Below are 26,241 nucleotides of genomic sequence, written 5' to 3'. Positions count from 1 at the left end.
TGTTTCTCTTTCATTTATTTCTTCCCATTTTACACAGGGTAGTTTACAAAAGTGAAGCAAACAAACAGGAGTAGGGTCGATTATCAGCTCCACCATCTGTCACGTGTCTTTGGGCAAATTCCTTAAATTCTCTAAGCCTCAGTTTTTTTATCTGTAAAATGAGGATAAGAATATTTGTTCTAAACAGCTTAAGGGATTGCTATGAAGATTTAAATGATATAATAGATATGAAAGTGCTAATTGCAAATAGCTAGACATATATATGAATTGTGGTCTCATCACTTATCCTTTTATGTAAAAGACGAATATGTAAATGAGTGCTGAAAGAGTTCATTAAAGCAATTTCACATTTTTAGGTAAACAAAATGAAACATTTGGTGTTATCATGGATTAGAACAAAATACTGGTGAAATGTGCAAATTTACACAAACTAAAGAGTGTAGTACATTTATGAGTCAAACCTAAAGTTAGGACTTATGAGACAGATCTCAAATTAAGGGTCCAATATTTTACACTGAAATTATTAGAATGAATTATCAGGTAAAAAAATAGAAAGTATAAGAAACAGAAATACAGTTTAACAAAGTGAGTAAGTGCATGGACTTTGGAGCCAGAAAGATGTAGCGCTATAAAATGAAATATGTTCCCTTGGGGCCAGCCCTGTGGGGTAGTAGTTAAGGTCACGTACTCCACTTTAGTGGTCCTGGGCTCGCAGGTTCAGATCCCTGGTGCAAACCTACACACTGCTCATCAAGCCATGCTGTGGTGGCATCCCACACACAAAATAGAGGACTATTGGGATGGATGTTAGCTCAGGGACAATCTTCCTCACCAAAAAAAAAAAAAAAAAAAGTTCTTTATCTGCATCACCCAACACAGAACCCAATAGCTCCCAGTGGCCACTGAGCATCTGAGTATGGCTAGTGTGATCAAGGAACTGGATATGTAATTTTATTTAATATTAAGTAATTTAAATTCTCCTTTAAATAGCCTCATGTGGCAAGTGGCTATCATATTGGACAGTGCAGACTTGTGTTTTCAAAATCACTTCTGCTACTTATTATCTGTACGATTTGTGCATACCTTTCACCATTCTCTGCCTCTATTTCCTCATCTGTAAAATGAGATGTTGCCAGATTTGAAATTGTTGATATGTGAAAAGTTCTTTGCATAGTGCCTGGCACAAAGGAAGCATTGAATTACTGTAACTGATTATTAATAAGTATCAATATAGTGGCAATAGCCGTGGTAGTAGTACTGGGATAAGCAGTGTACCAGGTGGTGTAACTCTGTCACAGCAGGGTCTATAAAAGTTTACCTATCTTTCTCCATGTTCAAGGACACATGTAAGGATCCTAAAAAATGAGTGTATATCATCAGAAGTAATATTTTGTCACTCAAATATAATGATTATGAATACTATTTTAATACACATAAATATATTTATAAAATAATTTTAAGTGATAAAGGATACAAAATAACATACACACACTGGTTTAAATATGAAAAATTCACATTTGTACACCAAGAAACATCAGAGTTATACATTACAACTGCCATCAGTTCTCAAGCATCATATCACGCAAACCAATGAGTTAGGCTGTAAAATATTATTATCCCATTTTAGGAATCAGGGAACTGAAACTTTGAAAGCTCGAGTGACTTGGCCAAACCAAAGAGTTAATAACTGGCAAATCTATCTTTTCTGAATAAAACTTAACACTCTTTCCCCTGTCTATCAATAACTTTTGAGAGAGGAATGCAAGTGATTTAAAATTTTATACATAATTTAATAATCATTAACTACTTTTTCCTTACATTATAGTAATAAAGAGAAGAAACATATTCAATTAAATAGGTGGTATGAATTTCTATGTTTCTGAATCAAATGCTATTTGGAGTAGCCACAGCTACATAGAAGCAACATTTCCAAGACAGATGCTATTCCACCATCTTCTGTGCCTCATGCTTTATTCTGATTTTGCCTTTATTCTGTTTGTAAACAATAAAGAAGGTCAAGAAGCTAAAGTCAAATAGCATCCAGAAAGTACTCTGCCTACTAGCTATCCTCATGACTTGACTTGGCAATATATAAATACTGACAGTGCCAGCACTGACAAAAATTACAGTTTACCTATGAAGAATGAGTCCAGAGTTGTAAGTTGCTTGTACAATATCAATGAACTCCAGAATAAAGGAAACAAAACTAAAAATACAGTACCACTACAGCAAGTACAAAATCATCTTCCATCTCCCCAGAGGTTGTAAGATAGAACAGGACATTTAGTGTTAGGCGGGAATTGGCTACTAGGGATGAATCACAAATTCACAAATTTAGGGTTTTTGTTTTAGTTTAGCAAAAGTTGCTGTGCCTAATAAATTCTTACAGATACAGCAATACATGATAATGCCATGTCAGATGGCACATAGATGCTTTCAACTATTAATTAAGAGAATGATGAGACACTTGAAAACATCTTACCATAGTTTTCTTTGGCCTTTTTTCATGTTCACCTGTATATACAAGTTGTATATATATATACTTGTATATACACAAGTTGCTTTATAAAGTTGCAATTATAAATGTATGTACAAGTTTATGTTCTACTTTTTCTATTGATTATATTGATCGCTATCAAATTCATTACATGGTCTTCACAACCATCATTTAATAAGCTGTAAGGTATTAAGAAATTATAAAAACTTTTTAGGTCATTCTAACTTATTGGAGCCAGCACATACATAATATGCATCATAGACAGGGGTAAGAGTTTAGACTTTTGAATGAGACAGTCCTAATTTTGAATTTTGACTTAACCAAGAGCCAGCTGCTCATTCCTTCCTTCTTTGTTTCATCCACTCATTCAAAGAATATCTATTGAGCATCTACCACGTGTCAGACTTTGGTGGTTAATAGCTACATATTTAACTTAATTGGAGAGACATGACCCTGCTCTTATGGAACTTGGTGTCTAATAAAGAATACATGAAAATAAAGAGAGAAGATAGGAAAGAATAGGATGCAATATGTGTATACAGGCATACCTCAGAGATATCGTGGGTCCAGTTACAGACCACCAATATCACAAAAAAGTGAGTCACACAAATTTTTTTGTTTCCCAGTGCATATAAAAGTTATGTTTAAGCCAAACCGTAGACTATTACATGTATAATAGCATTATGTCTAAAAAACTGTACATAATTAAAAAATACTGCTAAAATATGCTAACCATCATCTGAATCTTCAGCAAGTCATAATCTTTCTGCTGGTGGAAGGTCCTGTAAAAAATGCAATATCTGCAGAGCACAATAAAGTGAAGTACAACAAAATGGGGTATGTCTGTACATGGCAGGGGTAGGGGCAGAGTAGCCATACTTGAGCAGTTAGGAAATGCTTCTTGAAGGAAGTGAAATTTCAAGTCAGTAGAAACAGCATGTGCAGAAGTCTTCAAAGAAAAGCATAGCAAACACAGTAAAATTAGGGCATGTGAGCAATACAGTATTCAGAGCAGAGCCTGCAGAGGTCAGATCACAAATTATAAGCCACATTAAAGAATATAAAGTTTATCCTGAGAGCACTAGAAAATAATAAAACTGACATATTAAAAAATTCCTCCGGAATTTTTTTGAATTTCAAAAGGGTATGCATAAAATCCTAGCCAACACTACACTTACTGATGAAATACTAAATGTTTATCCCCTGAAGTTTGAATCAAGAAAATATGTCCACTATTCTACTCATATTGAAGATCACAGACAATGCAGGACAAGTAAAAAAAATTAAAAGGTATAAATATTGGAAAGAAGTAAAACTGGTTTTATTTGCAGTTGACAAATTTTGCTCACAGACATTTCAAAATAATCTACGAACTGTTGGAAATAATGAGTGGATTCAGCAAAGTTGCTAGATACGGTGTTAATATGCAAAGGTCAATTGTACATCTTGCCTTAAGTAATACAATAATGAAATGTAAATATATAGATATGCAGTCACATAGAAAGCCATAAAATATTGTAGATATAAATCTGTCAAAATATGTGCAAGACCTTTACCCTGAAAACAATAAAACATTGTTGAGAGGATTTAAAATCTAAATAAATTGAGAGAGATATATGGAATATAAACCATTTCCCTAAATTGGAAGACTCAGATTATTAAGATATTAGCTTGTCTTTAATTGCTCAATAATTTAAGTGGAATAAAAATTAAAAACTCAGATTGTTTTCTTTGTTTAGGATGTGTGTCTGTGTGTGTGTGTGTGCATGTGTATGGAAATTGACAAGTTGATTTTAAAATTTATAAGAAAATGCAGAAGACCTCTAATAGCCAATCAAAAACAAGAAAAGTAAAGTTGGAGACATACACTACCAGTTTGTAAGATTTACTATGAAGCTACAATATTTAAGACCATAAATACAGGAATAAATAGATCAAGAGAATAGAACAGAGAGAAGAGAAGTAGGCCCACACGTTTATGTTCATTCAAATTATGATTACAATGCCACTGCAAGTCAGCAGGGAAAGGAATGTCTTTTCAACAAATTGATGCTGGAACAATTAGTATCTATAGGGGGGACAAAAAGGAATTTGACTTTTATTTTACACCATACATAAAAATTAATTTAAGATGGATTGAAAACTTAAATCTCAAAAGTATAGACAATAAAGTTTCCAGAAAAAGACATGGATCGGGGCTGGCCCAGTTGCACAGCGGTTAAGTTTGCACGTTCTGTTTCTTCGCGACCCGGGGTTCGCCAGTTCAGATCCTGAGTGTGCACATGGCACTGCTTGGCAAAAAGCCATGCTGTGGTAGGCATCCTACATATAAAGTAGAGGAAGATGGGCACGGATGTTAGCTCAGGGCCAGTCTTCCTCAGCAAAAAGAGGAGGATTGGCAGTAGTTAGTTTGGGGCTAATCTTCCTCAAAAAAAAAAAAAAGAAAAAGACATATCTTCGTGGCCTGAAGGTAGGACAGGAAACTAAAAGTACCATCCATATAAGAAAAAAATAATATATGGGTCCTTATTAAAATTAGTTACTTAAGCCTGAAAGTCATCATTAAGAGAACGACTGGGAAGAAATATTTATAATACATATCACTAACAAAGACTTGTATCTGGAATATATGAGAAAATTAAAAAAAAAGAGAAATGAATACATGTATCCACTAAAAAGTAAACCAAGATAATTGAGTGACATGCCCACTAATACTTGTACAGGAATATTGAGCTTTATTAATAAAAGCCCTAAACTGAAAACAATCCATCAATAGAAGAGTACATAAATAGTGCTATTTATACAATGGAAAACTATACAGCAACAAAAAAGAATGTATATGTATATACAGTCATGTGCTGCATAATGACATTTCAATCAATGATGGACCACATAAACAAAGGTGGTTCCATAAGATTATTACCATAGAGCTTATGTGTGTAGTAGGCTATATCGTACAGGTTTGTGCAAGTACACTCTATGATGTTCAAGCAATGACGAAATCGCCTAATGACACATTTCTCAGAATGTATCACCATCATTAAGTGATGCATGATGGTATATTTATTAAACGTACTTATAGGTATATACATATGTGTATAATTATTTTTATATATTTATATGTATACATATTTTTTTCTTTTCAAATTATTACTACTCTCCATCTTATGGTTTGGAGACTTTCTCCGTCACTGTGTCTTCATAATATTCTTGGCATTAATGGATCATGTTTAGGGGAGTAGATAAATAGAACAAAAACACATTATTAAGAAAAACTTGTTTGCTATCATGAACTGTGAGTTGGATTTATCAACAGTACACCAAGACTGCTGTAAGAAAGGATACAAAGTTGAAAATAAATACATTTCCTGGTACTCTCTTTAGACTCTAAGCCAAATTTGGACATTTTGAAATAAATGCTCTACTTTACCATCAGTAACTTCCAAATACGCTTTCGTGATGATACTTCCGGCAACATTTAAAGTCTGGCAGATGTAATAACCGACATCAGATCTCTGGACATTGGTAATAGTGAGGTCACCAGTCTGGGAGACCGAAAAACGGCTGGATGACTGTGGTGGCTGATATGAGAAAAGCAGATTCTGGAACCCAGAATTTTGGAAGAAAGAATAACAATAGGTTAATTGCTAGGTTTTAATATTTTGGCATATATACATATATATATGAAAATATATAAATGTATACACACACACACACCACAAACACACACAAACATACATATACAAACAAATATGCTCTATATTTTTTCATCACACCCTACATATATAGATGTGCACACACATATAAACATAGAAAACACAAGGTTTAAAGGTGTAGCCTTAAAGAGGGTCATTTGCAAATTTAAGTAAATTCTAAATATTAATATGTGCTTTTATAATTATCAGTTTCAAACAATATTAGATATTGAAGGATATTAGGTATCATTAGAGTTAAAAGTTTTACATATTTAACCAAAACAAAGTCAAAAGCTTTGCTTCACATATACATGACTATTAGAATTATAAACACTAAGACTTTTAATATATAAACAGAATTAAGATTTAAGCACATTCTGACAAATTAAGTTCAAATATATCATTGTGGCACCAGAACAAGTACCTCTGTTAGCCACCCATTATAAAAATACAGTCATTCCTATCAAATTGTCAACAGTTTCTTGTTTCTCTTGTTAAATGGTGAGGGTATCTGTTATGGATTATTTTGAAATTCAAATATTGAACTTCAGAATTCATTATTGAGTTTTATTTCTGCGGAAAGTTACCTTAAATAGAAAGTCAAGATAAGATGTGATGTTATTTTGTGGTACGTATTTCTCACTATGAATCAAAATATGCTTGTTGGAGAGAGTGTATCTTTCATGCATAACAACACATCATGTCATTGTTTCTCATGAAATAAAGGGTAATATTTCTTCTAATGAATTAAAGATACTCTTTTTTGAAAGTTTAGCTGCCTTTTAACATACATCATTTTATAAAGGCTTAACTACTATTCCGTGAACATATGTTCAACGACAAAATTTTAGTAAAAAGTGAGTTGTATCATTAAACCAAACCAAGTCAAAACTATTTCAAAATTTTATAGAGAGTTTAAATGACTTAGTGAATAACTTGAATAACTAATGCATCATTGAAATATTACTCCACGAAGAAGTACTTCTAGTAGATTTACCATCATTATCACACAGATTTTCTTATTGAAATATTACTCCACGAAGAAGTACTTCTAGTAGATTTACCATCATTATCACACAGATTTTCTTATTGAAATATTACTCCACGAAGAAGTACTTCTAGTAGATTTACCATCATTATCACACAGATTTTCTTATTGAAATATTACTCCACGAAGAAGTACTTCTAGTAGATTTACCATCATTATCACACAGATTTTCTTATTGAAATATTACTCCACGAAGAAGTACTTCTAGTAGATTTACCATCATTATCACACAGATTTTCTTATTGAAATATTACTCCACGAAGAAGTACTTCTAGTAGATTTACCATCATTATCACACAGATTTTCTTATTGAAATATTACTCCACGAAGAAGTACTTCTAGTAGATTTACCATCATTATCACACAGATTTTCTTATTGAAATATTACTCCACGAAGAAGTACTTCTAGTAGATTTACCATCATTATCACACAGATTTTCTTATTGAAATATTACTCCACGAAGAAGTACTTCTAGTAGATTTACCATCATTATCACACAGATTTTCTTATTGAAATATTACTCCACGAAGAAGTACTTCTAGTAGATTTACCATCATTATCACACAGATTTTCTTATTTAATATACTTCCAATTCTTCTGCTCTACTAAAATATTTCATTTTTTCTTGTTTTTAATTTGTGGTCAGCAAATTTAGTCCTTTGAGTCTGTGTTAGAACATGTTAGAATCAGTCAAGGTACTAGAAGTCAAATGATGGCCTACATACCATAATCAAATTAATATCTGCCTGCCCAAGTGAAAACAAAAGTGAATGTGATGGCATTGCCTAGAGAAGACTAGTGAGTACAGTCAGTAAACTACCTGCATGTTATTTACATGAGCACAGTAGAAGTAAGACCATGAAACAATACCCCCCAGATTAATGTAATAAAAAATAAAAGAGGTTAGGAAACTCTTCAGTAAAAATGAATGACAATCATTTTTTTCAAGTATCAGAAACATATAAAGGGAAATGTTTTCCTTTATAGAAGAAGTCCAGTCATTAAGAGATGAGAAAAAAAGACTTACATTTAAAAAACTATTTTAAAGTTTCTTATTATTTTTAAAGTGAAATTGTTTCAAAGTTTCCTCTTCTTTTTATTTTGTGCTAAGGAAGATTACCTCTGACCTAAGATCTCTGCCAATCTTCCTCTTTTTTTGCTTGAGGAAGATTTTCCCTGACCTAATATCTGTTGCCAATCTTCCTCTTTTTTTTTCTTGAGGAAGATTAGCTGTGAGCTAACATCTGTGCCAATCTTCCTCCACTTTATATATGGGTCACCACCACAGCATGGCTGACAAGTGGTCTAGGTCTGCGCCTGGGATCTGAACCTGAAAACCTGGGCCACCAAAGTGGAGTGTGCAACTAGGCCATGGGGCCAGCCCCTCAAAATTTCCTTTTTATTAAACCAAAGCCCAATAGTGAACACAGAGTTTGTAAGAACACAAATCTCTATATTCTAGTTTCAATGTATATAGAAAATTCTGGTTTATAAAATGTTTAGAGAATAGGATTTGATAGCAAATGGTGATTACCCGATAGTTTTGCAAGAATTAGAATATACTGAACTATATTTAACATAACATCTATGTTAAAAAGAATTTCATATAGTTTGATGAATCTTTAATTGATATATACATATATATACATGATATATGTATGTATACATATGACACATATATATACAAATTAAGACATAAAGAAGTGAGAAAGACACTTCAGATTCCTAGTATTTTCAGAGAAATTACACTAAATAATTATCATCTCTGTTTTAAATGTGCATAAATCTCTTTCAACATATAATTACAGATACCAGAATAACAGACATGATAACTAATTGAATCATGTTGAGAAAAAGAGTAGGTTTTTTTTTAACACAGCTGAATTGGAAATAAAGGTAAAATTTTAAATCACTTTGAAAATTAAAACAATGAAGGAAATTTTGTGGGCACTCAGAGATTTCCCAGCTCTCTTAAAGTTACCGCTATATGACTAAGGAATATGTCAGTTTTTCTTATATATCTGGCACCCATCTTTGCTGATTGAAATAATTGAGAACAAGATGGTACCTGGCTCCCCTCTCTCCTCCAAAAAATAGCTGGTTGAGGATTTCCGGTTGCTTCACACTGAAAAGTTACAGTTCGTCCCAAGGCAACAACCTGGTCACGGGGTTTCACAACGAAATGTGGAGGTTCTAAAGGAGATGAAACAAATTACATTGGATCAAAAGAACGTAGCTATTGTCCTAGTGGAGACAATCTGATGATATCACAAGCGCTGCCTTTATTTTATACAGCTCGTTATGTATTACTATAGTACAGAATGTACCAATTCTCATCCTTAAGTCGATTGAAGTTAAATTGTTAAGTGCATATTTATAGAATGGAAGATAGTTGTTTTGTGAAGAGGTTTTTCGTATTACCCGATCTTCCAAGATTAACCTCTATATTAAAAGGAATTCTTGAGTAACAATTTGACCCTTTACATTCAAAGTATACCTGAAATTTGTATTAATAAATATATCTTTTCTCATTTAGAGCTGCTTAAAGATGAATGGATACACGCAAGGACCCCCTGATGTACGCAGGTCTTAAAAGTACTTTAATTTAACTCAAAAGCTCCTGAAATGCTACCATGCAAATTACAACCATTTAAAATCTTCAGTCCAATTATTTGAATAGAAATGAATGTAACGCAATAGTGGAGTCGAAAGCCCCCTTCATTTACATAGGCAAGGGCATGTTCAAACAGAATATATATGGAAATGAGGGCAAATTTGAAACATCTGCTCATCCTGACATTATAAATACTGCCAGCTTTGTCCAAACTGTTTGATTTATACAGACTTAAATGGCCACTTCATCCTGCAGTAAATAGAGTGTCAGAAAATTGTGTCAGTTACACTGAGAGCAACGGCAGCTGAGCACATTAGGTGTGCTGATGGAGTCACTCCTGGAAAAAAAAAAAAAGCTTGTTTTTGGCTTGTGCTTTGTGCTTCAAAAAATGTGCAATGAATGTAAGTCTTTTTACCTACTGTTTACACTTTTCAAATTCATTTCTTATCAGTTGTCTGAAACACCTAATTATTCTCCTCTCTTGTCTCAGTTCAAATTGAAGTGAACATTTCAAGCCAGACATTTAACAGTTTATATAGGATTAGGGTTCTTCTAATCCACTTTTAAAGACTGTTCCATTATTTCTAACCTTTTCTTTAAAAGTACTTTTAGTTACTTATGTCAGTCACTTAGGATAACTCAAAGTGACTATGAATAAAAAATTATATTCAGAATATGTCTACAAATGCTACCACTCTGCTCACAAGAATATGATTTCTTTGTCAACAAAGGTATTTAAAAGGGTAATTTTCTCTTGCTAAAAATTTTCTGGTTGATTGCATATAAGACATATATAAAAATATTTATAAGATATATTATATATAAATTTATAAATTTGCATATATAGATACACACAACTGGAAATATAAAACCCCTTTTTAAAAAGGGGACATATAAAACAACTTGCCAAAGATTGAATAGAGGCAAAATTGAATAAAGCAATTAGATCTCCTAACATCTAGATGAGTGTGCTTTCTTCTACCCTCCCTTTTTATTTTTAATTGAGGTTTAGTAGAAATTATACCATTTGAGTAGAAAATTATAGGAGACCTGAAAAACCAGGTCAAATGCCTTCAAATGTCCTGTAACTTGTAGGGAAGAAAATATGAAGTTAGGAGATATAGTTTAGGTTCAATTTGGTAACACTGAAGTTCTAGCTTATAATTTTTTTTAAACTCTGATTGTAATTGAGTGGTTTACTCATGAACTTAGCAAACACTATCATTATCCAGGTATAATAACAGGCATGTGCCTCATCGTTTAGGGACTTCTCTCTATACACATCCATACAGGAGCATTTGATTCCTTATTTAACGGTTGGAATAATTAATGTAGAAATCAGACAAAGAAACCGAAAGGACTGACTGGATAATGAACTAAATCCAGAAGAGAATTTGGTTTGTTTCAATGAAAGAAACCCAAATGATTAATTAAATGAATGGGAGAATATGATTTTCCAATATGCAGGGAATTTGAGTAGGAAAATATAAATGTTCAAACCACTTAGACAAGTAAAACCTTCGGGTGGTCTCTTTCCTAAATCTCAGAAGCATGTCTAATAACATGTGCCAGAATCCATGTTTCTTTTATAAAATGCCAGTTCTCCTCAAACCTCAAAGACTTATTTGGGAACATGGGCTACAAACCCTTATGTTAACTACATTTATCCTGCAGCAATCCTTCCACACAGGATATTTGCCTGGAAATGAATTTACTGTATTTTGCAGGCATACTCTCAAGCCAATGGCAACATTGACATCAGCCGCAAGATATGTCTTAGAAATAAGAACTTTAAAAAAATCCTTTTCAACATGCATGTTAAATATTAGATATCACTATATCTCTACAAAAAAAATGTTAATGGATTAAATATGCCTCTATTTCTCAATCTATCATCGTCCCCTATCTATTTAGGTTGAGAAGGCCATTCATCATTTGTATCTACTTGATGTTTATGATAAAATATTGGGGTACTTTTCAAAGGCTACATTTAAACTTGCTATATTAAAAATACACAATCATGTTATTAATGTCACATATGTTTAGTGTTGAAAATTTAGAAAATTAGACAAGCAAAAAAAAAAAGGAAAAGCTATCCATAATTCAATCATGCAAACTGGACCACATTGGGTTTTTTTGTTTTTTCTTTGAAAGATTTTTTTTTTTTCCTTTTTCTCCTCAAGGCCCCCCAGTACATAGTTGTATATGCTTAGTTGTGGGTCCTTCCAGTTGTGGCATGTGGGACACCACCTCAGCATGGCTTGATGAGTGGTGCCATGTCCATGCCCAGGATTAGAACCGACGAAACACTGGGCCGCTGTAGCAGAGCCCGAGAACTTAACCACTTGGCCACAGGACTGGCCCCTGGACCACATTGTTTTAAAATATTCTCCTACATATAATTTTAATGACTTTAATAATTGCTATACATATTAACTTAAAGTATTTGAGCAATCTATTATTTTAAAATTTAGATTGTTTCTAATTTTCACTATTAAAACAATGGAGAGATTAACATCCTTCTCACAATTATATTCAAGATTATTTCAACTGACACTTTCACTAACTGGGCACTTTTCTCCCAAACCTCACACACTGAACACTAACATCTTGCCAAACAGAATAGAATCTCCTCTTAACTAGCAATTTTATCTTAGCAAAGTTAAACATTTATTTCACATTACCTTGTCATTGACATCCTATTTGTTGTGAACATTGTGTCCCTATGTTTATCTTTTTGATTTTTAAGAACTATTGAGGGGCTGGCCCCCTGGCCCAGTGGTTAAGTTCACGCGCTCCTCTGCCGGCGGCCCAGTGTTTCATTGGTTCGAATCCTGGGCACGGACATGGCACTGCTCATCAGACCATGCTGAGGCAGCGTCCCACATGCCACAACTAGAAGGACCCACAACGAAGAATATACAACTATGTACCGGGGGACTTTGGGGAGAAAAAGGAAAAAATAAAATCTTAAAAAAAAAAAAAAAGAACTATTGAGAGGCTAAAATTTTATCCATTTCTCATATATGTTATAGATATATTTTTCTATTTTGTTAAGTCTTTCTAATCTGCTTAGGTATTTTTGCTGTTGTATCAATAAAATTATATAAGCTAGACTATAGAATACATAATAAATTATATTATATAAATATCTATCTCCAATTTTATCCTATACTTTTATCTTTACTTTTTTATGTTTAAATTTTAATCCATCTATATTTTTGTATGCATGGTAGCATACAGAAAGCAATTTTTTTTAAATAGCCAGTCATTACATCACTATTATTAAACAATCCATCCTATCTGTATTAGTATAAAATGACACATTTGTAATATTTGTGTAACTTTTTAACTTAAAGAATAGTTACAAAGATTCTTTTAGGGTCAAAATTATTCCCTGGCATACCACTTAGCATACTCATGCAAAATTCTCCAAAAATGGTAGTCTAGCATCCTTAAAGAGTAAATGGACCTTTCCGATGTACTGATCATGAAAGTACTCAGACACCTAATGACTCTATTTATATGAGGACAAAGGTTTATCAAAGCAAACTTTAATAAATTTTGGACATATCATGTGGCTATTTCTTACATAAAATGAAATGAATCTGATAAATTGAAATGAAAATGAGTGCAAACAGGCCTAAGTGCAAGGTTATTCACCAACAAACTTTTAATGATCATTATTGAACAGTAGTTACAAAACCTCAGATAGACACGAATTCATAAACATGTTTTTAACCAAAACATCTTAAATTGTTCTCTCATCACCTATTTTTGTTTGTTTACCTTATGAGATACAAATTGAAATGGTACTTAACAAAGGTACAGTCCCATCACTTATTTTATCACTCACTTAAGGAAAGAAAATAAAAGGATGCAGATCACACATCATTTAACAAGACATAACGTTAGCAACCCCATTACCTTTACTCTTTGTCACAGTTACCCATACTTCCTGCAGACTTTATTCTGTGCAGTCTGTCTTTGTGGCCAATGACAAGTGAAACATGGAGGCTGATTGGTTGAAGGACATGGAAGGGTATGGATGGAAAGGGGAAGAGAAGTTCCAGTCACAGTGACACGGTGATTAGAAGATGGCCAACAAAATGTCAACTTACCAGAACCAACTAAAACGAAAAAAAGAAAACATGGAATAAATAAAAATAAAGAAACAGAAAATGAAACAAAATGTAGTAAGATTTGACAACAATGATTTTTGTTTTAAGATAAAGAACACATTAACGTTGGGATATATGGCTCATATTGCCCAAGAATGAATATTTGTTAGCATTTGAACTATAATCATGAATAATTTAAGAAAGAAATGAATCTTAAAATCTCTACTATGATTAAATGGCACAGCTACAATGGATGATAGCTATGAAATTATAAAATGCTTTTCAATGACTTTACATTTTGCTACGAGATCACAGGGTTAGATAACTATATATGTAATGGGTTTTTTAAAAAACAGGATAAATCTTAACTGCTAATGCCACATAGAATAGAAATTGAGAATCTTAATCAAAGACAAAGAAGCACTAAATCCTATATCTCCACCATCAGATTAATTTTTAAAAGGTTCATGCTGCCAATGATATTCTATTAAACCAGTGCTTCTCACACTTGAATAAGCACACAAATCACTCTAAGATCTGGTTAAAATACAGATTATGATTCTATAGGTCAGGAGTTTGGCCTGAGATTTTGCATTTATAACAAGCACAGGTATTATGCCCATAGGTTGAGTAGCAAGGTTATTAAAAGGTGTTACATTTAAATTCTTGCGAATTGAGAAGACACACTGAAAAATGCGAACAAATATAAAAACAGAGAAAATTTTATAACCCTATTTCATAAAGTCATAATCACATTACCTGTTTTAAATGCTGAATCATTGGGCATTTTAATATAGAAAGCTCAAGTAATACATGTTTAAAATACTGAAAAATGCTTGTGCTGTTTTGCTCTTTTAGAAACAAAGGTAATTACTGTCAAATGCAGAACTTTTTCATAATAGCCCAGTAGACACCCACAATCCATTTTACTCAAATAAATAATTCCCATGTTTTTCAACAAGTCAAAATTAATTCGACTTCATACACATTCCTGTGGCTTAAATAAATGAACTATGCCAGCACTGCTGCTGTGAAATGGTACGGTTTTTTAAAAAGAGACAAAAGTTCTCTTGCCTATTGTTCTCACATATGCAACATTTAAACATAATTCAGAAACACATTTTAACTCACATGTTCCCTTCAAAGAGAATGAAATAATTTGCCTTTATTTTTCAGCCTTAAGAACAAATTTTAAGCATAATGTTTTCATTCACTCAGGCAAGAAAAGTTAAAAAAACTTTCTCATTTACTTAGTCTTAATGTTTATCATAGCCTCAACAGCTACGCTATCCAGATTTGAAAACACAAACACAGTGGATTGGACTTGGTTACATTTCTTGAAACCTTAAGGATGATGTCTTTCAAGTGACAGGAAGAAATATTTAGAATATATATTATTTAGAATTATTTTAGAAACATTTTAGAAATATTTATTAGAAATTTATTTTAGAAATATTTAGAAACTAGAAGAGAAAGAGCCTATATTGTAGCAATAGAATTTTGCTTTGAAAAAACAAAACATTGAGCCAGCCCTGATGGCCTACCAGTTAAAGTTCAGCATGCTCTGCTTCAGTGGCCCGGGTTCTGTTCCTGGGTGCAGAGCTACACCACTCATCTGTCAGAAGCCATGCTGTGTTAGTGGCTCACATGGAAGAACTAGAAGGACTTACAACTAGAATATACAACTATGTACTAGGGCTTTGGGGAGGGGAAAAAAAAGTTGTAGAATTATCTTTTGGGGTAATTTGCCAAAATAAATTTGATCTCATTAAATTGATGCAGTTAAAATCAAGCCTAATGTAAAGTCAGGAGATTAGAGGAATGATTCCTAAATCTCTTATAGTCACACATTTTCAGTAGTTTAAAATTTCTTAAACATTTCAAAAATGTCCAACATGTTAGAAATAAGAATATTACCAGGAAGCAGCTCATTTAAAATTAAAAAAGCATTTTTTCCTTGCTTTTAGGTTTTACCCACACTTAGTCATAGGAATTTAATCTCTTATTACGTAAAACCCAATGTGTTTTAAAACTTCAGGCTAATGCATCTGCATATCATTTCAATGATACATGATAATTGGAAAATATTTCGTCATGTATAAGGACCCTAAAAGTTATCTAACAACAACATCTAACATAGAAGCTTCTAAAACATCAGAGGTTTTTGAAAGGACCCTATCTTGAATGATCCCTTTAGCTTTTACAACCATGATTATCAGGAAATGATTCCTCTTATCTAAATGAAAATGTGCCTGTCTCAATTTAACCTTTCTTTCATTCAATCTAGTTTCAGTAAACAAATAAATGCCATTAATATCCTTCACATAAAATCCTTTTACTTATTTGAAGGAAATTATCATCCCCAACTTTCTCTTCTAAGGAATAAATGTTAGAAATTTCTTTAAGTTTTTCTCAGATTTCCCCTTCACCATATTTCTCTCAGGGTCAGGTCAATGGATTTTGTTTCTGTGCAGAGATCAAGGACATTCTGTACAACAGGCAGTGTCCATTAATGTCCACTTAGGTATGTGCAGAAAGAATCAGAGAAAAGCAGAGGCATTTGGATCCTGTTCACTCATTATCCTCTAAAGTTTGTAGTTTATGGGCAGTTTCACCCCCACCCTTCTCATAACTCTTCTCAACTTCTTTTCTTTCTGCTTTAAAGGCTGGGAGCACCTCTAACCCAACTCCCTTTTCTTGCTAAGAAAGAGGAAAAGCCTGTCTGTCTCTATGTCTAATAAAACAATAAAACTATAAAATGTTAGTGCTGGAAGTAACCTTAGAACTTATCAGTCTAACCCTCTGCTTTTTGCCTGAGAAAACGGAGAACCTAAATTGTTAAATCACACTCTCAAGGTCACAGATGACTAACCAAAGACTGCCTTCCAGGCCTCTTGACTGACGCCAAGTCCCCGTACAAATTTTCCTACTGGTTAATCAGTTTGGGGAAAACTATACGCAACAGGACACAAAATGTATTTGATTTTACATTTAAACTGTCATAAAGTGTTTAACCTCAAATCTTTACCACCACAATCATTACCTCATACCTACATACGAAAACTTTTTTTAAAGAATTCCTCATGGTATTGAAAATCTTTTCAGAATATCTAGCTACAGTCTTTAAAGGACACAGAAAACTAACAGGTGAGAAGAAAGACTTAAGGCCTCTTGTAAAGTTCACCTTTATGGAACGAAAAATAATGCAATCATTTTCTAAGGGTGAAACAATTTAAATCATTTAATCACTTGAAATCATTATAAATTGAATAAAATACAACTCTTGAAACACGAGAACAAATAATATTTTTACAATAACACATTTTAAGGTAAATATGTGAAAAAGGAAGGCAAAGTAATTTTTAAAAATAAGTATATATTTTTAAGAGATTAAAACTTGCTATTTTATTTTTTTAACATAGCAATATTATGGAGATTACAATCCACCTCCAGTAACAGCTCTAAAGTTTTTTAATTGGAGGGAGTTTCAAAAGGGTGAGTGATTAGGGAACTTGTCACAGGCTGAGTTTGTATGGAAAGCATACTGTTTTCACCTAGGTTGAATTTTCTTGGGAGGGGGAGGGGAGTTATCCAAATCTAATTATATACATATATATTTATATTATACATATAAATTTTATAATTATAAAACTTTCTGATTCCCTTTTGAATCTAAAAGAGAAAGTATCTCTTTAAGATACTTAGAGATATACAAATATTACATACTTGACTGATAGTTCTTTAAAAAACAACTGCTTAAAAAGTTTGAGAGAATTTAGCCTTTCTCTCTCCCACCCCCTCACACACACACACACACACACACGTAAAATAAGAGACCTTCTTCCTCTTTTGAATGTGAAATCAAAAGGCTCCAGATTATTTAATTACTTTGAAATCTGTATTTTAAGAATGTACATTGTTCAGATAATAATCTTTATTTATAAATAAGACAAGAAGCTAAGAGAGAAAAGAAGCAAAATGAAATGGAAGAAAGGAACGAAGAGAAGAAGGAAGGAAGGGAGGGAGGGAGGGGGAGAAAGAAAGAAAAGATTTCTTCTATCTGCCTGTCATATTCAGGAGATATGAGTCAGAAAGATGATAAATGAAAAAAATTATACAGAAGCTGGAAAAAAGACTTTTTTTGGTCTGAGAAAATGTTAGCTGGACAGATACTTAAGAAGTCCTCAGATTAGGTCTAATAAATACAGGGACAAGCCAATCTTGATAACTACTTAGGCCAGAAAAGGAGAAGATAATGGGCCTAAATAGTAGCATGAATGGCTTAGGGAAAGTATAGAAAAGAAGCAGTTAACAGTAAAGGGCACTGAACCATGAATTGGTTGCCAACTGTGATGTCTCTAGAGGTCTTTAAAAATGGGATTTATTTCCATTTGGCCACAACAGTTTAGCTATAACCCTGTCTGCTAAAGGAACAGAGTAGCTGACTCAAAGTGCTTTCTACGCTATGATTTTAAGAGTGTGGAAATTCAGAGGCAAAACAGGACAGCTGATATATCCCTCTGCCCCCAATATTTTTCCCTCAGATTATGTATATATAAATGCATATTCTAGTAGAAAGTGTCCTCAAAAATAGTCTTTTCGGTTATATTACCCTGAGTTGATGAAGTACTTTATACACATAGCTCATATGACAAACCCAGGAGACACAAGAAAATTCCAAGAAAGGAAATATTTGCATAACTAGCACACCTTATGGTTAAGATTTTGGTATTTTCATATTGAGGTCTCAATTTCTGAAGCATATTGGCAAACATATTCAAGTTTATCCTTACAAGTTAAATAAAGTATTGAGATTCTTCACTGTTAGCAATGGGCCATACAATGCTTTTAAAACGTAATGACAGAAGACTGACACAGTATTTGGGTCCAAAACAATTTAAATATTTCTAAACTCCTAGAATGACTCTATAGAAGATTTCATGATTAGGCAAATTTATGTATGGTAAGACCAAGCAGACAACAGCTTTCTCGAATAGGCTGCAAACAAAATCACTTGACTATGAAATCCTTCTGCCAATCCATAGATATTAAGTTTCATTATTAATAGCTAAATTATAGAAAATTCTTAAATTGATATGATCTTTTTTCATTCTTATATATAGCGCTTTTTGAACAACTGGGCTCAATTAACAAATATGACAGACTAGAATTGTAAATACCACATTCTAGAGAATATGAATGGGGTAAAGTAGTGAGTTACAAGATTTTTAGAGGAAGAAACACATTTTTATTAAAACAGAGGAACACTCAAATTTTCAAGTAGTGAAGCTATCTACATTTGCACTGACAAAACCCAGTTACTGTCGCGCCAGAGAAACTATATGCATAGATACTTATGAATGATAATATCTCTAACAATTAAAAACCCTTAGGATATTTTAATACTAAGAATGATTTCTTCTGGGGGGAAAGATTGAGTTTAACATAAAAGCCTGTCATTGTCTTTCAACTTTTCAGACACAAAAATAGAGTGATTAAGAGAGGCATTTTTAGAATATCTTTAATGGATAGATAAAATACGATGAACTTTTCACCTCCACTCAAATATCTCACATTATTCTGTAGATCAATGGTTCTGGAGACAGTTCTGGTTGTCATAACTGAAGGCGGGGTGCTGCTGGCATCCAGTCGACAGAGGTCAGGGATGCTGATAAACATCCTACAACACACAAGACAGCTCCCCACAACAAAGAATTATCCAGCCCAAAATGTCAATAGTGCCAGAACTGAGAAACCTTGCTGTAGAATATCTATTCAATTTATAATTTATCAGAATAATAATGAATAATTATTTTCCCACAAAGTAACTTGCACAATGCCTGACATATTATAGGTACTCAGAAAGAATTAATACTCTTTCTCTTTTCCTTCCTCTTCTAAAAATGTCCCTACTTTCCTGAAAGTTATCAAATGGTGTGACTTACTTATTTGCTTACTAAAGAGTCCAAGATTGAAATGCAGCTACCCAGCAGTCTATGACAATGGATATGCCACCTGACATAGGATCTCAGGATCACAATTTTGATGGTTATATTCCCTAAATCAACTTGGAAAGCCAGAAACCGGGGCTGGCCCAGTGGTGCAGGGGTTAAGTTCGCACGTCCCACTTCTCGGCGGCCTGGGGTTCGCCGGTTTGGATCCCGGGTGCGGACATGGCACCACTAGGCACACCATGCTGTGGTAGGCATCCCACATATAAAGTAGAGGGAGATGGGCACAGATGTTAGTTCAGGGCCAGGCTTCGTCAGCAAAAAGAGGAGGACTTGCAGTAGTTACCTCAGGGCTAATCTTCCTCAAAAAAAAAAAAAAAAAAGCCAGAAACCTAGATCTTTCCTCTCCTTCCTCTTTGAAATATACAATCCATTATCAAATTCCACAGCTTTTATTTTGTAACTATTTCTCCCTTCCATCGACCTCCTTCTCTCTCTTGCCATTCCTCTGGCTCGGGTTATCCACTAGTGCTCACCTGAACTGTCTTCCTTGTTTCCAATCCAATCTCACCAGGTAGCCAGAGGGATTAAAAACTAAACTAATCTGATTATAGTATCTTTTTGCTTAAAATCCTTCAATATGGTCCCATTACTCTTAAAATAGGGAGCAAATCCTTAACATGGCCTTGCTACGTAAATCTTCAGTGTCTTCCTGTATCACCTCTCGTCCTCCGTCTCCCTAACTTGGGCCTATAGTTCTTTTGGTCCTTGAGTACACCATACCCCATCTCATCTCTGGTTCTGTTTATGCTATCCCCTGGGATGCTGGATTCTGGGATCCTCCCCCTTCTCCTATTTAATCCTACTCACAGTCTAGCTCTTACCTCAAAAAAATACATCTTCAAGGAGCTACCTCCAAATTCCAGGTTAAATCTTATCAGAGTGCTATATATTCTTTCCTTCCAGAGAACTTATAGTTTGAAATTATACATTTGTGTGATTATTATATAAATGTCTGTCTCTCACACTAGCTTATAAGCTCCATGATGGCAAGCATTTAACTATTTTGTTGGCTATGATGTCTCTAGAACTCATCAAGTTGAGGACATTACTCACACTGTAAATATCTGTTGAATTGTGAACAAATGACAACAATGTTCCTATCACCCAATTGAAAGCACTTTTTCCCTACTTGGCATATCCATATCTTTACGATTCCACGCTTTACATTCTGCTGATCCTGTAGATATTTGTGTCTATCGCCTTTCTTCACCAGGCTATAATAAGCTCTGTGAAGGCAGGATCCTTGTCTTACGTATCTGTGCATCCTTCACAGTGTCCAGCTACTGTTTTGTACATAGAAAGTGCTCAAGAATTTGTTTATTTGAAAATTTGGAATTCCTATCCTCAAATAGCATATTTCATGGAGGGTCTAGAGTTAAGGCGCATGACGATATAAGAAAACATTACTCAACTGACAGTTAAACAACTTTGGATCTTGATCCTCTCCAAAATTAATCAGGTCTGTGATCTGCATAAATCACATACCCTTTTTACATCTTAGTTTAATAAAAAGCCATCAATGTTAGCTAAATGAGTGTCGGATCATACACTGGAAGCCCGCAGCACTCTGCAGGGAAGAGTTCAATATGCCTATTTTACAAAGAGAGGAAAGTGAAGATAAAGCAACTTCTTAAAGTCACACATCAGCTAAGAAATGAGGATTGCGATTCTGTCTGCCCAGCTCTTAAAATCCTGTGCTTTTTACTATATTGCCTGACTTGTTTTGGTTGGTTTGTTTATTTGTTTTTAAACAAAGAATTAAACCTTACTTTAATGTAATTTTGATTCTGAAATGTTTTGCTTCTGTTACCTAAACAAAACAACTTTCAATAAGAAATTATTTAAATGAACAATTCATGCATTAATATATTGAGTTAATATGGATACATAATTATTCTGCTCATATATGGGCAGGTCTCACACAGATAAAAAGATTTGGGGGAGGAAATGACTCATGCTATGTTTTATTTTCTCACAGAAAGAACAATGTTGCAACAGCCAATTCCATCTGTGAAAAGTGATGTGATGCAATCTTTTAGGACACCACCAGAAGTGTCAAATGTATGCAGTCAAGTATCAAATGCATAGGTTCACAGTTTGCTATATAATATACTGACATTTTTGTGTATTTCCTCAGTTTTCTCATCTGTAAAACAGAGCCAAAGTAAATGATTTGTAAGCCCCATCCATCTCTAACATTCAAAATCTCAACCATCCAGTACAGAAACGATATAATTTAACATTTATTCCCAAGAAACCTAAATCAGGCCAAAATTACTTATCATCAATTATATTCAGTACTTTGGTACATTTGGGGGGAATAAAAAGTCTAAGAAAAACACCAGAGCACACCTCATCTCTTTCCTAATGACCTAAAAAGAACACTGTTCAAAATGACTATTCCACCATCCACAAAGTTAACTTTTTAAAAGCACCTTTGTAAAATGGCCATATCTATCAGGTTTAATTGTGCAATGCTCTAAATTCTCTCCTAATAACATCGACCACACAAAATAAATGTCCTAAAGCTACAGTTGGCCTTAACAGCCATTTACGGATTTTCTTACCCTCATAAATCTGTTATAAAGCTATTACTCAGCTATATTTTGTCTTGTATTTATTTTAGTATTTTCTACAGGTGTGTTTATACTGGCACATTATTTATCAAGTCCTGAGAATAACAGTTTAAAAGCAAATTAAAGTGCTCATGGTATTTTAATCAGTTTTGCAAACTTTAGGTATGATATTATAAAGTAGTAACTTCCAATTTATACAGAATCTTTTTTTAAAAAACTAAAATAAAAAGAACCTATTATATTTTTAAATTACTGAAATAAGACTCAAAGGATATCAGCTGTGCATAATTGTAAAGTATAACTATTCTTACAATGACTCTGATGTTTGGAATACCCTGAAGTGATTTGTGCATCAATAAGAATTAATACTGTTTAACGTAACTATTAATGCTGTGTATATCTATGAAAATATATAAAATGAGCCAGCCCCAGTGGCCTAGTGGTTAAATTCCCTGTGCTCTACTTTGCTGGCCAGGGTTCAGTTCCTGGGAACAGACCTACACTGTTCTGTTAGTGGCCATGCTGTGCTTGTGGCCCACATACCAAAAAATGGAGGAAGACTGGTATGGATGCTAACTCAGAGAGAATCTTCCTCAGCCAAAAAATAAAAAAATTAAAATGATAGCAAACAAATAATAAAAAATCACTACCTTTGGACACATAAGTCAAATTTCAATTATCTTGCATGTTTAATTTACCTGGAGTTCATCATCAGAAAACGGTATGCTTAATGTGAAATAATCTATGATTATTCTCTTTATGATTATTCTCTTTTAAACAATGAACTATCTTAATCACTTTATGTCCTAACAGTTCTGGATGGAATTGAATATATCAATGTGGATTAACTTCGAATTAATTCTTTTACAGTAAATGATACCCAATATCACAAAATAATTCTGAGTCTTAAAGTTATGTGAGATTGTTAGCAATAAATCTAATGTTTTAAATTGAGCTGACTGTCAATGAGTAGAGCAGAAAACTAATTTATTTCTCGAAATTTCACTCTCAGGCTGAGTAATTCAGATAGTATAGATTCACACAACTTAATTACGTATTTCCACATTGATGGCATTATTTCATAAGGTAGGTTGCTAAAGACAGTTGCTAAGTTATACGTCTATACAACTGGGTGACTAGAAAACTTTACTCACTGTTATGTAAATTAATAAAGCCCAGTAAAGAACTCGATGGAAGGCCCAAGATGTGCTATTTACTAGTACGGTGTTGCGTCACTGTTTGTCACAGAATCATCTTATGTGTCAATTATTCTTGTACCTGACTGCTCTCCTTGTTTCTTCAAATACTTGCGAGGCACTCACATTAAGAGAGTATTTCAAATTCTCTGTAGGAAGGCCACGTGGTCCATGCTTTTCCTTTTGATTAATTTTAAGATTTATCAGTTTGTTTGAAATAACTGAAAGCAATTCAAAACCTTCATGAGCAAATGAAAGAAATCTAAGAGAATGTCACATCTTCAACAGTCATTAGAGTTAAAATGGCTATTTCTGAAAGCTGCAACAACACAAGAAATTCTTTACTTTATCCTTCCTAAGGAAAAAAAAAAAGGCAAAGAAGCATAGGCCAAAATGCTGCTGGGTCTCAATCAAATCAAATAGCATAAAAAACCAGCAGGAGCAGGGGCTTGGCAACCCATTTACAGCCCTGGATCAGAACAGTTAGGAGAGGGAGCCATTCTCACAAATCATTCTCTTGTTAAATTCTGTAGTGGGACTTCATTAAGCCTCTTGGCTGATGGCATTTTACTTTCAGCCTGCTCACAAAGGGCTCAGCTGGCAACACCGAGGCTTTAAAAGTCTCCAATCACACATTGTCTTTTTGGAGTTTTCTCTTTACAATCACAAATCTCTTTTTCTCATCAGCCCCTCAGATTTTCAAATGAATTTTTTAAATCATTAACTACAAAACAAACAAGAACAACAAACCACAAAAAAACCACAACAAATCCTAGATGGGAGGCATTTCGAATAAGATTTCATGAGTTCAGCATTAAATGTAGCAAGACATACATACAGGAGGTAGTAAATAAATATAACAGTGTGTGTGTGTGTGTGTGTGTGTGTGTGTATGTTGTATCTACATATAATATCCCCCAACCCCTGAAGCACTGTTTATACTACCGTAGTACTGACTTTACTGGGTCTCTGTAGATTATTGCTGTATGTCATGAAGAATCCTTCCCCAAAGAACCAGTCTGCTATATCTTGTCAGAGGTCAGAGTCTGACACACAAATCACACACATATCAAGGTTCTTAAAGTCATCAAGTAAAGCTTTGGGGGTCTTCTAATATGTGTTTCATCAAAATGTTGATGAACTCACAGTTCTCAACCAGGATCTTGGAGTATAGTAAACCTAACTTGAACTTGCAGAAAGGCCCCTTGACACTATTAGTTTTGGCTTTGACTCAAATAACCACGTTAACGGTCAGAAACAATGCACTATTATACTGCCAGCTTTTCTGAAATCAGCAATTTAAGCACACTATTCCAACAAATGATTTAAATGAAGTCTACATCAAAGAAAGGAAATTCAGAACTGAAGGGCGCAGTTTTTTCTCTCATTACTTCTTTTATGGCTAGATATCATACGAGCTCTAAAAAGTCATATGACTCTTATACTCTATCAGATCTCATATACTGATAGAAAGCTAAACATAGTGAACCACAAATTTACAAACTAGGCCTTCCTTGCCCCACAGTTTGTTTCTGAATGCAAGTGTATTAAAGTACTCCTAGCAATAAATCTACAGTAAGATATATTGTTTTACTTTTAGCACAATTTTAATGTTATGTTCTGAAATAATCATCTAGCGGCCCATAAAAGAAAGAAGCCATACACATACACAGCAAGTTACATTGTGTGAGATTAACATGTGCTTTCGTTATCTTCAAAGTTATTGTTTCACATTTTAGAAAATGGTCAAACGTATGGAAGCACATTTCTTTTAATAGATTATGCTTTCTGATCCATTTTCAAAACTACTAAAATTTTAAATTATATGGAAGTTATTGCTGGGGACCATCTATCCACATTATTTTTATCTCCAGTTAATTCAATTGTTGCAGTATATGGGTTATATTTATGGAAGAAGCAGTGAAGGAATTCGGCATTATTCGTTCTATCAGGAAATTTAGCAGCATTGAACACACCAGGTGGCATAATAATCACATTTAAAGATCAAAAGGAATCATGTTAATTAAGGATCTGTTTAATTAAAAAAAATTTTGGTCTCAAATGCATAGCAAATACACAAAATTAATACACAAATATACAAAAAAATAGTTTTAATTAAATACAGAATGTTTTTGCATCATACTTCACTTATCCACTGTTGCCTGGAGCAACTAGAATAAAGATTGATATTTTTTAACCACAATTACAGAAACCTTGATAGTCATCATTTGTTGAAACGTATTTATTGTGTGTCTGTGTAAAATACTTTGGAAGATGCACACGTGACTCAGAACTTAATCCTTTTACGCAGCTAGTGATAGGCAGCTAGGACCACTGAAGCAACATGGAGTCCTAATTCTGACACATATAAAGACATGTCACCAAAGGGAGTTCCACCACACCCTTCTTCTTCATATCACCTTCATTGCTTCTATTTTTTATTGAGCTTTTAAATGTTTCACACAATGTGCTAGGAATT

The 26,241-nt window shown here is 33.6% G+C and overlaps 1 protein-coding gene across 6 annotated transcripts in view; it reads right to left on the bottom strand.

Annotated features, from left to right (window-relative positions):
* Positions 1-26,241, bottom strand: part of ROBO1 (roundabout guidance receptor 1) — a 1,064,923-nt gene that overhangs the window by 74,105 nt on the left and 964,577 nt on the right. For all 6 annotated transcript variants that reach the window (XM_014867639.3, XM_070488682.1, XM_070488681.1 and 3 more), the window contains 2 exons: positions 9,310-9,434; positions 5,928-6,099 (listed from right to left, as the gene is read on the bottom strand). In XM_014867639.3, coding sequence (XP_014723125.1) covers positions 5,928-6,099; positions 9,310-9,434 — 297 coding nt within the window. The remainder of the gene's footprint in view (positions 1-5,927; positions 6,100-9,309; positions 9,435-26,241) is intronic.

This window comes from Equus asinus, chromosome 18 (genome assembly GCF_041296235.1).
Source record: "Equus asinus isolate D_3611 breed Donkey chromosome 18, EquAss-T2T_v2, whole genome shotgun sequence".
Lineage (NCBI taxonomy): Eukaryota > Metazoa > Chordata > Mammalia > Perissodactyla > Equidae > Equus > Equus asinus.
This window is presented reverse-complemented; position numbering and strand designations above follow the sequence as displayed.